Source organism: Myxine glutinosa, chromosome 2 (assembly GCF_964187855.1).
Source record: "Myxine glutinosa chromosome 2, kmMyxGlut1.1, whole genome shotgun sequence".
NCBI lineage: Eukaryota > Metazoa > Chordata > Myxini > Myxiniformes > Myxinidae > Myxine > Myxine glutinosa.
The window spans coordinates 129,037,289-129,052,398 of record NC_136262.1 but is presented as its reverse complement, the minus strand read 5'-3'; the positions used below and the strand labels follow the sequence as shown (position 1 = coordinate 129,052,398).

The 15,110-nt window shown below is 47.9% G+C and overlaps 1 protein-coding gene across 6 annotated transcripts in view; it reads right to left on the bottom strand.

Moving 5' to 3' along the window:
• Positions 1-15,110, bottom strand: part of LOC137412398 (death-associated protein kinase 1-like) — a 290,813-nt gene that overhangs the window by 178,739 nt on the left and 96,964 nt on the right. For 5 of the 6 annotated variants that reach the window (XR_013622362.1, XM_078771644.1, XM_078771646.1 and 2 more), the window contains one exon: positions 4,080-4,232. Coding sequence is in view for 5 of the 6 variants with exons in the window: in XM_078771644.1 (XP_078627770.1) it covers positions 4,080-4,232 (153 nt within the window). In the remaining variant the exon portion in view is untranslated. The remainder of the gene's footprint in view (positions 1-4,079; positions 4,233-15,110) is intronic. The other variant, XM_078771648.1, reaches the window with a different exon arrangement.

Genomic DNA, 15,110 nt, shown 5'->3' with positions numbered 1-15,110 from the left:
TTGCACACCGAGCTGATAACCCAACCCAAAGAAGAGGAAAGACAGGATCAACAATTGTGGAATTTAGCCGACAAATTAAGCAAATCGTCTTCGTGAAATTCATGCACTTAAATGTAAGCCTTTCCCCTAATCTGGCTTGTGTACAAATTCAACATCTATTATATAATGCGAACCGTGGTGTCTGTGCATTCGTCTGTCTGCCATTTCCGGTGGTCGCTTCCCGCGCTGAGATTGAAAAGCTCCGCACAAAGGCAAAGCTCTACATTCAACCAGAAGAAGAGCAACATACAAAATGAGATGCATTTTAAACGTATAAACACAACATAGAGTTGGTTTCTTCAACAGTGTGTTAAAATACGACCTGAGGATTATCACAAAGTTGAACAAACCATGTCAATGTTGTTAATAACAGTGGCCTGCAATGAAAGTCTTTGGACAAAGGTGTCAGTGCACGGCGACCGTTTAATTTAAGAAAAACCTCCATTTATCTTTGCAACCTAACAATAAAAATAATGTTATATAAGTGAAGCCGCATAGGCCGCAGACCTCGGGCATCAGCCCATGACCCAGTGGAATTGGAATTATTCAAGGTATATAACCATGATGTGTGTGTGTGATAGATATATATATATATATATATATATATATATATATATATATATATATATATATATATATATACACAGTGCATTCAGAAAGTATTCAGACCCCTTCACTTTTTTCACATTTTGCTATGTTGCAGCCTTATGCTGAAATCGTTTAAATTCATTTTTTCCCTCATCAATCTACACTCGATACCCCATAATGACAAAGAGAAAACAGGATTTTAGAAAGTTTTGTAGATTTATTAAAAACAAAAACTGAAATATCACATTGACATAAGTATTCGGACCCTTTGCTATGACACTTGAAATTTATCTCAGGTGCCTCCCATTTCTGTTGATCATCTTTGAGATGTTTTTACACCTTGATTGGAGTCCACCTGTGGTAAATTCAATTGATTGGACGTGATTTGGAAAGGCAAACACCTGTCTATATGAGGTCTCACAGCTGACAATGCATATCAGAGAAAAAACCAAGCCATGAGGTCGAAGGAACTGCCTGCAGAGCTCAGAGACAGGATTGTGTCGAGGCACAGATCTGGGGAAGCCTACAAAAAAATTCTGCTGCATTGAAGGTTCCCAAGAGCACAATGGCCTCCATAATTCTTAAATGGAAGAAGTTTGGAACAACCAGGATTCTTTCTAGAGCTGGCCGCCCGGCCAAACAGTGCAATCGGGGGAGAAGGGCCTTGGTAAAAGAGGTGACCAAGAACCCGATGGTCACTCTGGCTGAGCTCTAGAGATCCTGTGTGGAGATGGGAGAAAGTTCCAGAAGGACAACCATCACTGCAACACTCCACCGACCTGGGCTTTATGGCAGAGTGGCCAGACGGAAGCCAAACAGTTCAATCTTGGTTTCATCAGACCACAGAATCTTGTTTCTCACAGTCTGAGAGTCCTTTCGGTGCTTTTTTGCAAACTCCAAACGGGCTTTAATGTGTCTTTCACTGAGGAGAGGCTTCCCTCTGGCCTCTCTGCCACATAGCCCAGATCGGTGGAGTGTTGCAGTGATGGTTGTCCTTCTGGAAGTTTCTCCCATCTCCACACAGGATCTCTGGAGCTCAGCCAGAGTGACCATCGGGTTCTTGGTCACCTCTCTTACCAAGTCCCTTCTCCCCCGATTGCTCAGTTTGGCCGGGCGGCCAGCTCTAGGAAGAGTCCTGGTTGTTCCAAATTTCTTCCATCGATGAATTATGGAGGCCACTGTGCTCTTGGGAACCTTCAATGCAGCAGAGATTTTTTTGTTGGCTTCCCCAGATCTGTGCCTCGACACAATCCTGTCTCTGAGCTCTGTAGGCAGTTCCTTCGACCGCATGGCTTGGTTTTTGCTCTGATATGCATCGTCAGCTGTGAGACCTTATATAGACAGGTGTGCGCCTTTCCAAATCATGTCCAATCAATTGAATTCACCACATTTGCGGGGAAAAATGGCCTCTAAAGGTGGTTACAGGTGGACTACAATCAAGGTGTAGAAACATCTCAAAGATGATCAAGAGAAATGGGAGGCACCTGAGCTAAATTTCAAGTGTCATAGCAAAGGGTATGAATACTTATGTCAATGTGATATTTCAGTTTTTTATTTTTAATAAATTTGCAAAACTTTCTAAAATCCTGTTTTCTCTGTCATTATGGGGTATTGAGTGTGGATTGATGAGGGAAAAAATGAATTTAAACGATTTCAGCATAAGGCTGCAACTTAACAAAATGTGAAAAAAGTGAAGGGGTCTGAATACTTTCAGAATGCACTGTGTGTGTATACAGTATATATATGCGCACAAGCAGTAGGGATGTTTTTGTTTCATGCATTACCCCGGGTTTTATCATTTTATTTTTCAAAAAGCGTGGTGGGGGGGGGGGGGCAAGGGGGGTGGTGGGGGGAGAGGGGACGTGGGGGGGGGGGAGAGGGGACGTGGGGGGGGGGGGGGAGAGGGGACGTGGGGGGGGGGGGAGGGGGGTGGCATATTGCAATCAGCTCTGTCCGTCATTCTGTCCAACTGTCCATCAAACGTTCTCCTCAGACGCAATTGTGCAAAAATTCACCAAACTTAGTAGTTATAATCGTCACATGGCAAGAAGGCGCAGGAGCAGTATCAACTTTGGGTGAAGTCAAAAGGTCAAGTACCAAAAAATGCAATTACGATCACATTTTTAAATTACACTTTCTAAATGCAATCAACATTTGGGCACACATGAAATATGTAACACTTTTGTGGATCTGAACTGAGGTCCATGCGCCAGGGGATGGGTATTTCGGGTCACGGGGGTCAAAATGGGGGGGGGGGGGGGGATTAAATCAAAATTTTATATTGGGGCATTCCTGGTGGAACCTTTTGCCATCTTTCAACTTTGCTTGAGGTGGGATCACAAGCCAATCCATGCTTGTCAATTTGTGATGGCAACCTCGCTCTAGTTTTTATTATATTTGGGGTGATCGCTGCAGCAGTCTGTGGCCTTCATACATCACCCAAACAAAGGGATGAGCAAATCCAATGAAGCTCAATAGTTTGTTTGATCATATATGCTTCAACAACTGGGTCCAGGATGAAGTGGGAGAAGGGCAGCGCTGGTACGCATTAAGAAAACAGAGGGACCGTGACATTTGGGGAGAAGGGAGGGGGCCGCGATGCATGGAGAGAAGAGAAGGACAGGGGGACACAGGAGCAGAAGAGGGGGGGCAGGGATGGAGGAGAAGTGAGGAGCCGGGACACAGGAGAAGAAATGAGGGGCAGGGACACAGGAGGAGAAGTGAGGGGCAGGGACACAGGAGGAGAAGTGAGAACCCAGGACACAGGAGAAGTGAGAGGCCAGGATGCAGATGGAGAGGAGAGGGGCAGGGACACAGGAGAAGAGAGGGACCATTACACATGGGGAGAAGAGAGGGGCTGGGATGCAGGGGGAGAAGAGAGGGGCAGGGACGCAGGAGGAGAAGAGAGGTGCCAGGACACAGGAGAAATGAGGAGCCATAACACAGGGGGAAAAGAGAGGGGCCAGGACACGGGGAGGAGAGAGCGGCCAGAATGCAGGAAGACAAGAGAGGGGCTGGGATGCAGGGGAGTAGCAAAGAGGGATGGGGGTGCAGAGGAAGCAAGGAGGATGAAAGAGAGGAGGAAGTGAAGGAAGTAAGGAGGGCACTGGGTGTGAAGGAAGCAAGAAGGGTATCGGCCATGGAGGAGGCAATGAGGAGGAGGGACATGGAGTGGATGGACACTTAAGCATGGGAAGCGGAGCAAATGTGATGTTGCCCGACTTCAAAGCAGATTGAAGATGACCTCGGGCAAATTATAGAGTGAATCGAATAGAATGTTCGTGATGTACATGCTATGCTGTCTTTGAATTTAGTTGGTCAGCAAAGCGACGAGCACTTTTGCTAGTCCTCTAACAATGAACATGAACACCTTGTACAAGGTAAGGAGAAAACATTTGGACAGCACAACACGGCAGCACTGACCATCCAGGCCGAAACATCACAAGACTAACCGTGGATCTTTCACGAGCAACTTCTGTATGAAATCCTTGGCCAGATCACTCGTCTGGTCAAAATACTCCTCATCGAATGCATAATCAACGGCAGAGATATTGGTGAGCGTCTCTTGCTTGTCATCACCTAGGAAAGGAGATGCCCCAGATAATCTGATTGCACAAAAAAAAGAAAAAAAGAGGGTGTGTAGGCCACGAAATGAAGGGAGGAGGAAAGGATGACACAGGGGAAAAAGGAAGGTAACATTCAGCATTGTGAGCTTTCCAACAAACTGCCTAGATTCAATTTTAAAGCAAGATAAGATTAAAGTGAAAACAAACTATGATGGAAGAATTTGAAAATGCCTTTGGGACTGACAGGGATTTAAATTTTATTATTTTCTTGCACATCGGTTAGACTAAACTTCAAAAGGCGAGGTAACCCGAGAAGGCTCAACAGAAAATGCAATTATCATTCCAATCGGCTATTATTCCCCTTTGTGGCAATTCGGGCAAGGAGATAACTCGGTATTCCCTATTTTTTGCCAAACGCATGTGGTCACCACACAGGTTTGATACCCGATCACATCTTCAGCATACACCACCCCGCCCCCATCATCGGCTTATATGTCTGTGGCACCCATTCCCTACCCATCAGTAACTACGCCTTTGGCAGCAAGCTCGCACACATCGGCTGCAGCAGCACTACTGCCCCACACTCCTCACTCATTGGGCAATCCACTGACTGCTTTGGTTTTTATGTACGCTCAAACTCTTTCACAGAAGTGAGATACTTGTACCATCAAGTTACACACAAGGATGTTTAGCGCAGGAGGAGGCCATTTCACCCATCGTGCCGACACTGACCCAACAGCAGTATCCCTCACCCATCCACACACAAGCTACATCCAAGTCCTGCCAATATCTCCATGCCCCTCCATCTCCAATACATCCAGGTAAGTATCTAATTCCAATTTAAACCGATCCACCCCATACACTTCCACTACCTTGCCAGGTAGGCAATCCCATTAACTAACAATTTAGACTGAAAGACCCTTGCCTTAAAACTGTCTGAACTCTCATCTTCTTTACCCTCAACTATTGGCCCTTGAACGGTCATGCGTCAGACTTGTTGATCATTAAAGACCCGTGACCGTGCCCACTTCACACCCTTCATCATCTTCAACATCTCAATCAAATCACCTCCTTCCCAATGTGTAAAATGCTGTCTTCTTCAGCCGCTCCTCATAGCTTAGTCTAGCATGTCCCGGAATCACTCTCGTAGCTCTACACTGTACATCATGGCAGCATTATACTTCCTCAGATGTGGTGACCAAAACTGAATACAATATTCCAGATGGGTCCTCACTAAATTCCAATAGTGTCAACACCACCTCTTGATTTATAATTTATCCCCCCCCCCCCCCCCCCACAGATACTACCGAAAACCATATTTGCTTTACCTACTGTATAGCTGCCTAGCATTGTCCTGTCTGCTTACAAATTTATTTTCTGTATTATATGTCATCGTCTGTATCTATTACCAACCCCAGATCCTTCTCCTGTGCGACACGATCCGAGATTGCCCCTTGCATCATGTACAGTGCATTCAGAAAGTATTCACACCCCTAAAACTTTTTCACATTTTGTTACAGCCTGAATTTAAAATTGATTAAATTGGGATTTTTTTTTTTTGTCACTGATCGACACGAGGGTGGAGTATCAAAGTGGATTTTTTTTTTCTTAGAAATTTTTATAAAACAAAGAAATGAAAAGCTTAAATGTTTTGAGTCAAAAAGTATTCAACCTTTTGCTATGGCACTCCAAATTGAGCTCAGGTGCATCTAATTTCCTTTGATCATCGTTGAGACATCTCAACAACTTGATGATTCGAGTCCACCTGTGGCCGATTCAATTGATTGGACAGGATTTAGAAAGAAACACACCTTTGTATATCAAGGGAGGCGAAAAGCACTCCTCCTTTAATATGGAATAGTTTCTCTGTATCTGCAACTTTAACACAGGGACTGAAAATTCGTTTCTCGGCTTCTGCTGAACGAAATCGGCTGCGGATTTCAGAAGCAAATGCTTTGTGCATTGAGGTAATGTGTTCCTAATTTCAGCAATGTCCGTTTCCGCATTCTTGATAAGGTCCCACAATTGACAGTGCAGGTCAGACCAAAAACTCTACCATGAAGTCCAAGGAACTGTCCATGGATCTCCGAGAAAGGACTGTGAAGTGGAATAGATCTGGGGAAGGGTATTGTTGCGGATATGAGGACTGTATTTTTTTGATTGTGTGCTTTATTATTATTATTATTGTTTATTCTGCGCCCCCTGCCTCTGGAGCTGTGTAAAGGTGAAAGGGCATCCCATAATTAGTCCACAAGCATACACGTCAGCCAATAATAGAATACCCCTGTTCGATAGTTATATCTTATTCTGTGTTTTAGGGTAAGGCTGTGTCTCCCATTAATTGAAGTACTCCATTGCACCAGTGAAAGAGAATAGATCCCCTTTCATTCCCATCCCCAAAATCTCCATTTCCTTTCACATCCCCTTTCGTCATTGCCAAGCCTCGATTGCCAATTACATCCCCTCCAAAACCACCATTGAACATGTGCTCGGGTCGGGGAAGAGGGGCGTGCCCGCCCGTCGTCATCAAGGGCGGAGCCAGAGGGTCGCGTGACCAACCAGGGCCGAGGTGAGCACACCGATGGGCGTGTCCTGAAGGCCGGCGGCTTGATCGCCGGAGGCGCTATAAAGGCGCGCGCGCAAGAAGCGTGGGGTGGTCGGTGGTCGGTGGTGAGGAGTGAGTGGACCAAGAGAGAGAAAGAGTGGTTGGACCAAGAAAGAGAAAGAGTGGTTGGACCAAGAGAGAAAGAGTGGTTGGACAGGGAGACGTGCAAGAGTGTTGTTGAGTTGAGGGTTTGGACCAGACGAGTCAGACGAGTCCTGGAAAAGCAAGCGGCGGCCACAGCAGCAACAACACCCAACAGCCGCTTGGGGCCTGGACGGCGGTTGAGAGGGCCGCGAAGGAACGGCGGCTGCTAAACGCGCCGATCGTGCTGCAGGACCCCCTTGGACCTTCCTCTCCCTCCAGCCATCCACCTCCTGCCTTTCCACCCTTCTTGTGTACGTGAGTTTGTTCTGTGTGTCTTGTCCCTGGGTATTTAATTAAGTCTGTATAAGCTAGTATTTGCACTGTGTCACCTGCGTCTTATGTGTTGTAAATAAACGTGACTGCTTTCTTTTTGCTTGTCTGTATAATAAATCCAATTACTCTTCTGTCCGTCTTCTCGTCTTATTCCTTTTCCTCTTTGCATTTCGTCGTTTTAGTCTTTTCCAGATTGGGCAGCTGCGGTGCGATACGGCCAAAGTTCTGGGTGAATCGGGTGAGTCGGGGAACAACTGTTCGGTCGCGGAGCCTTCGCTCGGCAAACAACATCCTTTAACCGCGTACCGTAACAAATTGGTGTCAGGAATTGAGATCGGACCCGAAGCGCGCTTAACGCGCTCAAAATTACAAAGTACCGAAATTGCTTTTGTTTTACAAAACCCGAATTTTGAAATCGCGCCATGGCTGGTCAAGGCGACGGGATGCCGGTGGGAGAGATAGACGGGGTAGAATCGACCCGGGACCTCAGGGAAATGTATGTGGATGAAAGAGAGGAGGAGAACATTGGCAATGTGGTTGAGGGGGTATCAGGCGCACAAAATGGCGCTCTCGCGCACGAGGTTTCAGGCGCGCAAAAAGGCGCCTCGCACGAGCGCGCGGTAGCCGAGCCCGCTGTATCAGCGGGCTTTAACATGCAGCCGTTTGACATGCAGCAGTTCATGGCACGGTTTAGCGAATACATGGCAGAGTCGAAGTGCGACAACGAAAAAAGAGCCAGGGAAATGGAGGAAATGGAAGACAGGAGGGCTGATAGTGAGAAAATGGAAAACAGAATGAGTGAGCGATTGGGAAACCAAATTGAAGCAATAACCAACAGAATGGGTGACCGCATGCAAAAATGTGGGGAGACCATGGATCGCATGGTGGGCGAGAGGGTCCCAGGGGTGCACGAGGAGGTAACGCGGGTCGAGAAGCGCTGGTTGAGCGAAGCGGAGGAAAGCGCGGGTACAATGACGGGGGTAGAAATCGCGACACGGGGTTTGGAAAAGCCGGCGACCGATGAGGTAGAGGGAATTTTATTAAAGCCAACGGTCGTCGAGGTGAGTAAAGAAAAAGCGGAAGTGGGCATTGAAATTGAAGAGATGACGGAGGTAGCCTGGGAATTGCAGGGAGAAATGGAAAATGAACAAAGTCCCTGCTCAAATCATGATGATGTACTCGCTAATCCAAATGGAAGTTTGCAGGTTTTGGTGCAGGGAGGAAGAAGAACCCCGAAGGTGAGACGTGCTGTGTATTGTGCGGGGAGATTTTGTAAGAGGGTGTTTGGCGACAAAAGAATTTTCGCGCGCTTGGGATCGGAGGCATCTGGGCGTTGGTGAAGGGTCCCGTGTGAGTGGAAATGGCACGCGTGGGAGGAAAAAGTGTGCGTCGGCGAGTGGGTGTGTTATGTGTTATAAAGTGTGGGAGTGAAACCGAGTGCGAGCGAGAATGCACGTCGGGGTGTACGGAGTGTACGTGCGAGGGTGAGAGTGACACGAGGAGTGAGTTGGTGGTGGAGCGGGTGCGAGAATGCACGCTTGGAATGGTTGAAGGTGTGCGAGAAAGCACACCTGAGTTGGTAGTAGCGCGAGAGTGGGAGAGCCCATCTGAGCGCGTTAGTGGGTGGATGCAAGAGTGCACGCCCATGGTGAGTGGTACGGAGTACGTACCGAGGGAGAGTGCGCAAGACGGTGCGCGAGGTGTGTTAAAGGAGTGTGCGAACAGCGAGTGTGCGCGAGAGGTGTGGTGTGTAACAGGGAGTACGTTGGTGGAATGTACGGCCGGCGTTGGAACGCCGGGTTTGGTGAGGGTGAAAGGGGTAGCGTATGCGTGTGAGCATGCAGGTGAAGCATCGACGGCAACCGGGTTAGCGGTTAGGGCGACGGATAGCCGATGCGAGCACTCGGGGCGCGGGGTGCTTTGTTGGGTGCGAGGCCCGGCGCGGGTCGATGCTGCGTCGCTTCTCTTCGAAGCGTCGTTGCCGATTCGGGCTTGGCCCCGCCCCGCACGGTCGAGTCCGGGCTTTGTCGGGCGAGGCGACCGGTCCGGTTCAAGGGCGAGTGGGAGGAAGCGGTACGGTGCCCCCTCGCGGGGACGGGGTTCCGACCGGGGGAGATTGAGCCATCGGGCCCGGGACCGCAAGGTGCCGCGCCGAGATGGTGCGTGGAATCTCGGCCCGACCAAACCACCTCCCTTGAACCGAAAGCCGGACGGATTCAACCTGCAGGTGACCAAACCACCCGAATTCATTGCTCGGCTTTACGAACTGAGTTTAATGATGTCACGACGCACCGAGGCTAGGATATAGTGGACTGTGATGATGGTGATAGTGATAGTGATAGTGATTTGATACGAAATTTATAATAGTGGGTAGAATTGGCAGTAAATGGAAAATTTTTGAATTGGTTGGAATTTGGACGAGCAAAATTGATAGTGGGACCTCCCCGATGTGGTGGGATGGCAACTCTGTCATCCCTCACAACGGGGGGGGGCAAAGGAGCACTAGAATTATGGGGTGTATGGCAGTGAAAACTAGCCCGGGTGGGTTAGGATATCGTGTGTAGGGATCTAGCGAAGATGACATTAGGTGACGTTAAGATTAGTTAGTGACTGATACCTGTAGTGGGGACGCAGGTAGATTAGTGTGGATGATAATGACGTGGGAGCGCAATAGTTTAAAGGGGCGACTGGGAAGCGCAAGTTTCAGAGGGGAGTAGTTAGATGAGATGATGCCGTGTGTTTGAGGATTGAACAGGTGTGATTGCACAGGTGTGCAACTGAACAGGTGGATGGAGCAGTGTATGAGTGAGTGATGGTGATGTGTATTGTGATGACCAAATGGTCCAGGAATAAAGGAGGGTGCAGGTGGCACCAGGTATGATTGCACAGGTGTGCAACAGCAGGTATGGAGAATGGTTGTGTGGAATAAATAGTGTGGAATAAATGGAGTATTGGAATGGATGGTCGTGGAGTGAGTATGGTGGAAATTGTGGAGTGGAGTGGATGGTGCGAAGGTGTGAATGGGGGAAGAGTGGACCCCCATCACGGATACCCGGGGCGGGTAGTGTAAGTGTTAGGTAGAGGGTATAGGTAAATTGTGGTTGGATATTGGCATCTGTGGTGCGGGTGGAAGAATGGTGATTGGATGGGTGCATTAGTGTTGTGGAAATGGCTGGGCGTGTAGCCTGTTAGTGTGTGTAGTGGTTTGGGCACTCCACCACTGTGAGGATGTCGGCCAGGTGAGGCCGCAGGTGGGCTCTGGGAGCCGGTAGTAGTTGTTGTGGATGGGGCCCGAGGATCCGGAGGACGGACCCGGGTAGCCCAGTGCCAGAGGGCACCAAGTGGGGTGACAGAGCCAGGAGGGGTCTTCCCCAGTTAGTTAGGTTAGGGTGAGGAGCTAGGTAAGCTCGGGTGGCAACTACAGTGGTGGAGGTGTGCAGGTGGGTAGACCTGCTGGGAGAGCTACACGTCACAGCCCAGAAATTGTGCAAGGGCACCGGGAGATGAATCGGGGGAGTGATACCCCAAATTGAGAAGCACCACAGTTTGGTCAATGGGAATTGGTTTTTAGAACCCATAGTGTAAGTTGGCCAATGGATTGGCAGGGAAAGACCCCGGGTAGTGTAAAGTGTGTTAATGTCATTTAGAAAGTAGTTAGGATGAAGTCTCCTCGCACCATCTGCATCCACTCACCTGAGGTGACAGGTACTCCACACCATGCCATGTTTTGATTATTTTTTATGATGCAAATGTTTGGATTGTGAGACGCATCATGACGTGGGTGTGACATTGTGCTTTGATGTTCCATCTCTTCCTCCTTATGAGGATTGATGATGAATTTGGTGATGGCAAATTTTGAAGTAGAGGGATTGTGGAGACGAATTTGGTATAGGAGAAATATGGGGAAGACGTGACAGTAGTGACAATTTGTAAATGGGTAGATTTTGTAAATATGGGGTAAGGGCAAGGGTAGTGTAGGTGACAGGGGGGTGACGTACGGTAGGGACGAGCTTTCTCACTTCGCCCTCCGTACGCATTTCGCCTTGCATTGCCTTATTGATGTGTACCCTTGTGACCTTACCCCTCGCTCAATTGTCTCTTTTGTCTCCCACATGACCTGTGCGCCATTGGGTGCCGAGGGGAGCGTGCGTGAGTCCTCCATTGTGCGCCCGGAATTCCCAGAACCAGCTGTCTGCATCGATGCACCACATTATGGACCACATGTCTGTGGCCGAGCACCACTTATGGACCCCATGGGTTGGGACATGGCCCCTCTGCTGGAACCGGCCATGAGGGCCCGAAATCTTGCTGGCGGACATTGGCCACAGGGCACCGATGCCCCACAGGTGAACCACACGTAGTCGGCCCTGTGGGCCATAAATAAAACAAATAAAAATGGACACGTTGGGCACACTTTATTGCAAATAGGCCGCCAGTAAGAAAATGAAAGAATGACAACAACTGGAAGACAATAATAATAACCAGCAGAGGGAGCCGAAGAGCAAGAGACCACCTGCAGGGTTAGGGGTTGTTGATTTTATTTTGATTGAACATTGATGAACAATGGTGACTGCACCGATTGGTGCTTGGGTGTGTATTGGTGCGTTTTTGGGTGCGTTCATGGTGCATTGATGCAGAGCAGACTGTCTCCCCCCCAGAAAGAACAATCACAGGTCCTGGGTTAGTCTTGTGAATAAAAATAGCGTCATTGTAAATAATGCTCCCCACCGTCAGTGTGTAGTTTGAAGACCATTCCGCAATTCGGTTAACTGTGGGCGTAAGTCTGTTAGGCAGGGTGCAATGGAGCAGCGGGACACATTTATTTATGTTTTAAAACTGTCGCACTCAGGGTCAGGTTAAAAGTAGAGGGAACTACACCTACGTGTCACACTAAATAAAAGTTGTAGGCCCGGGACGTACCTAAGAGGAGGAGGGTGCAGTGTTGCGGATATGAGGACTGTATTTTTTTGATTGTGTGCTTTATTATTATTATTATTGTTTATTCTGCGCCCCCTGCCTCTGGAGCTGTGTAAAGGTGAAAGGGCATCCCATAATTAGTCCACAAGCATACACGTCAGCCAATAATAGAATACCCCTGTTCGATAGTTATATCTTATTCTGTGTTTTAGGGTAAGGCTGTGTCTCCCATTAATTGAAGTACTCCATTGCACCAGTGAAAGAGAATAGATCCCCTTTCATTCCCATCCCCAAAATCTCCATTTCCTTTCACATCCCCTTTCGTCATTGCCAAGCCTCGATTGCCAATTACATCCCCTCCAAAACCACCATTGAACATGTGCTCGGGTCGGGGAAGAGGGGCGTGCCCGCCCGTCGTCATCAAGGGCGGAGCCAGAGGGTCGCGTGACCAACCAGGGCCGAGGTGAGCACACCGATGGGCGTGTCCTGAAGGCCGGCGGCTTGATCGCCGGAGGCGCTATAAAGGCGCGCGCGCAAGAAGCGTGGGGTGGTCGGTGGTCAGGAGTGAGTGGACCAAGAGAGAGAAAGAGTGGTTGGACCAAGAAAGAGAAAGAGTGGTTGGACCAAGAAAGAGAAAGAGTGGTTGGACCAAGAAAGAGAAAGAGTGGTTGGACAGGGAGACGTGCAAGAGTGTTGTTGAGTTGAGGGTTTGGACCAGACGAGTCAGACGAGTCCTGGAAAAGCAAGCGGCGGCCACAGCAGCAACAACACCCAACAGCCGCTTGGGGCCTGGACGGCGGTTGAGAGGGCCGCGAAGGAACGGCGGCTGCTAAACGCGCCGATCGTGCTGCAGGACCCCCTTGGACCTTCCTCTCCCTCCAGCCATCCACCTCCTGCCTTTCCACCCTTCTTGTGTACGTGAGTTTGTTCTGTGTGTCTTGTCCCTGGGTATTTAATTAAGTCTGTATAAGCTAGTATTTGCACTGTGTCACCTGCGTCTTATGTGTTGTAAATAAACGTGACTGCTTTCTTTTTGCTTGTCTGTATAATAAATCCAATTACTCTTCTGTCCGTCTTCTCGTCTTATTCCTTTTCCTCTTTGCATTTCGTCGTTTTAGTCTTTTCCAGATTGGGCAGCTGCGGTGCGATACGGCCAAAGTTCTGGGTGAATCGGGTGAGTCGGGGAACAACTGTTCGGTCGCGGAGCCTTCGCTCGGCAAACAACATCCTTTAACCGCGTACCGTAACAGTATAAAACAATTTTCTTTTTTTTGTATACAAGATCGACCCGTGTAAGAGATAACATTAATCACAAAAAACAAACCGACACATAAAACATAAGGTAAAGGGAGCGGGAGACAAGATGGAGAGAGAGGGGGAAAGCACACAAGTGCAACAGTGGAGAACAGGGACACCGGGTCAAACATTAGAGAACAACAGCAGAGACATTAGAAAACATTAGAAAACAACAGTTGAGAACAGGAAAATTTATAGAATGTTTAAAGTTTCCAAGAGCAAAGTGAGCTCCATCATTAGGAAATGGAAAGAATATGGAACTACCCCGACTCTTCCTAGAGCTAGTCGTCCGACCAAACTGAGCAACCGGTCAAGAAGGACCTTGGTCAGGGAGGTGACCAAGAACCCAATGACCACTCTGACAGAACTGCAGAGTTTCTTGACTGAGATGGGAAAACCTGTCGGAAGGACAACAGTCTCTGCAGCACTTCACAAATCAAGGTTTTATGGGACAGCAGCTAGACAGAAGCCATTCCTGAGAAAAAGGCACATGACAGCACGTCTGGCATTTGCAAAAAGGTACATGAAAGACTCCGAGCATGAGGCAAAGGATTTTGTGGTCTGATGAGACAAAAATTGTACTCTTTGGCCTGAATGCAACGGTCTAGATCTGGCAGAAACTGAGGACAGCTAATCACCCATATAACACCATCCCTACCGTGAAGCATTGTGGTGGCAGCATCATGCTATGGGGATGCTTTTCAGTGGCAGGGACTGAGAGACTTGTAAGGATAGAGGGAACAATGAATGGAGCCAAATATAGGCATATCCTTGAGGGGAACCTGCTTCAGTGCAAAAGACTTTACACTGCAGTGAAGATTTACATTCCAACAGGACAATGACCCAAAGCATACAGCCAAAGCAACCTGGAATGGCTTCAGAACTTCTTCCTTGGCTTCCTTGAGTGGCCCAGCCAAAGCCCAGACATGAATCCTATTGAGAATCTGTGAAAAGATTTGAAGATTGCTGTTCCCATTGTTGTATCCCATTGTTGTATCCCATTGAGAATCTGTGGAAGGATTTGAAGATTGCTGTTCACTAACACTGCCCATGCAACTTGACAGAGCTTGAGAAAATCTGCAAAGAAGAACGGGAGAAACTCCCCAAATCCAGATGTGCAAAGCCGATACAGACATACCCAAGAAGACTCGAAGATGTAATCACTGCCAAAGGTGTTTCAACAAAGTATTGACTCAGGGGGTTGAATACTGATGGATATTCGATATTTCTGTATTTCATATTCAATAAATGTGTACACATTTCTAAAAAATAAAAAAAACCTTTTCACTTTGTCATTATGTGGTATTTTGTGTAGATCAGTGACAATTTTTTTTAATTAAATTTTAAATTCAGGGTATATCACAACAAAATGTGAAAAGTCAAGGGGTGTAATATTTTTATGACTTATGAAGGTGTAAACTTTATGAAGGCACTGTAATTTCTATTTTCATTATTCATACCTATTCCAAGCACCTTACATTTCTTTATGTTAAACTGGATCTGGCAATATTTTTCCCAATCCATTAAAGACTCGAAACTTTCCTGAATCCAAACACTACCTCTCACCCTCCCTGCACCCCACTGCCCTCCCTCCCCCCCCCCTCCCTTATCTACCTCACCTACAAGCTTTGTGTCATCTGCAAGATTGGAAGGCCAGCTATTCTCCCCACGATCCAAATCTA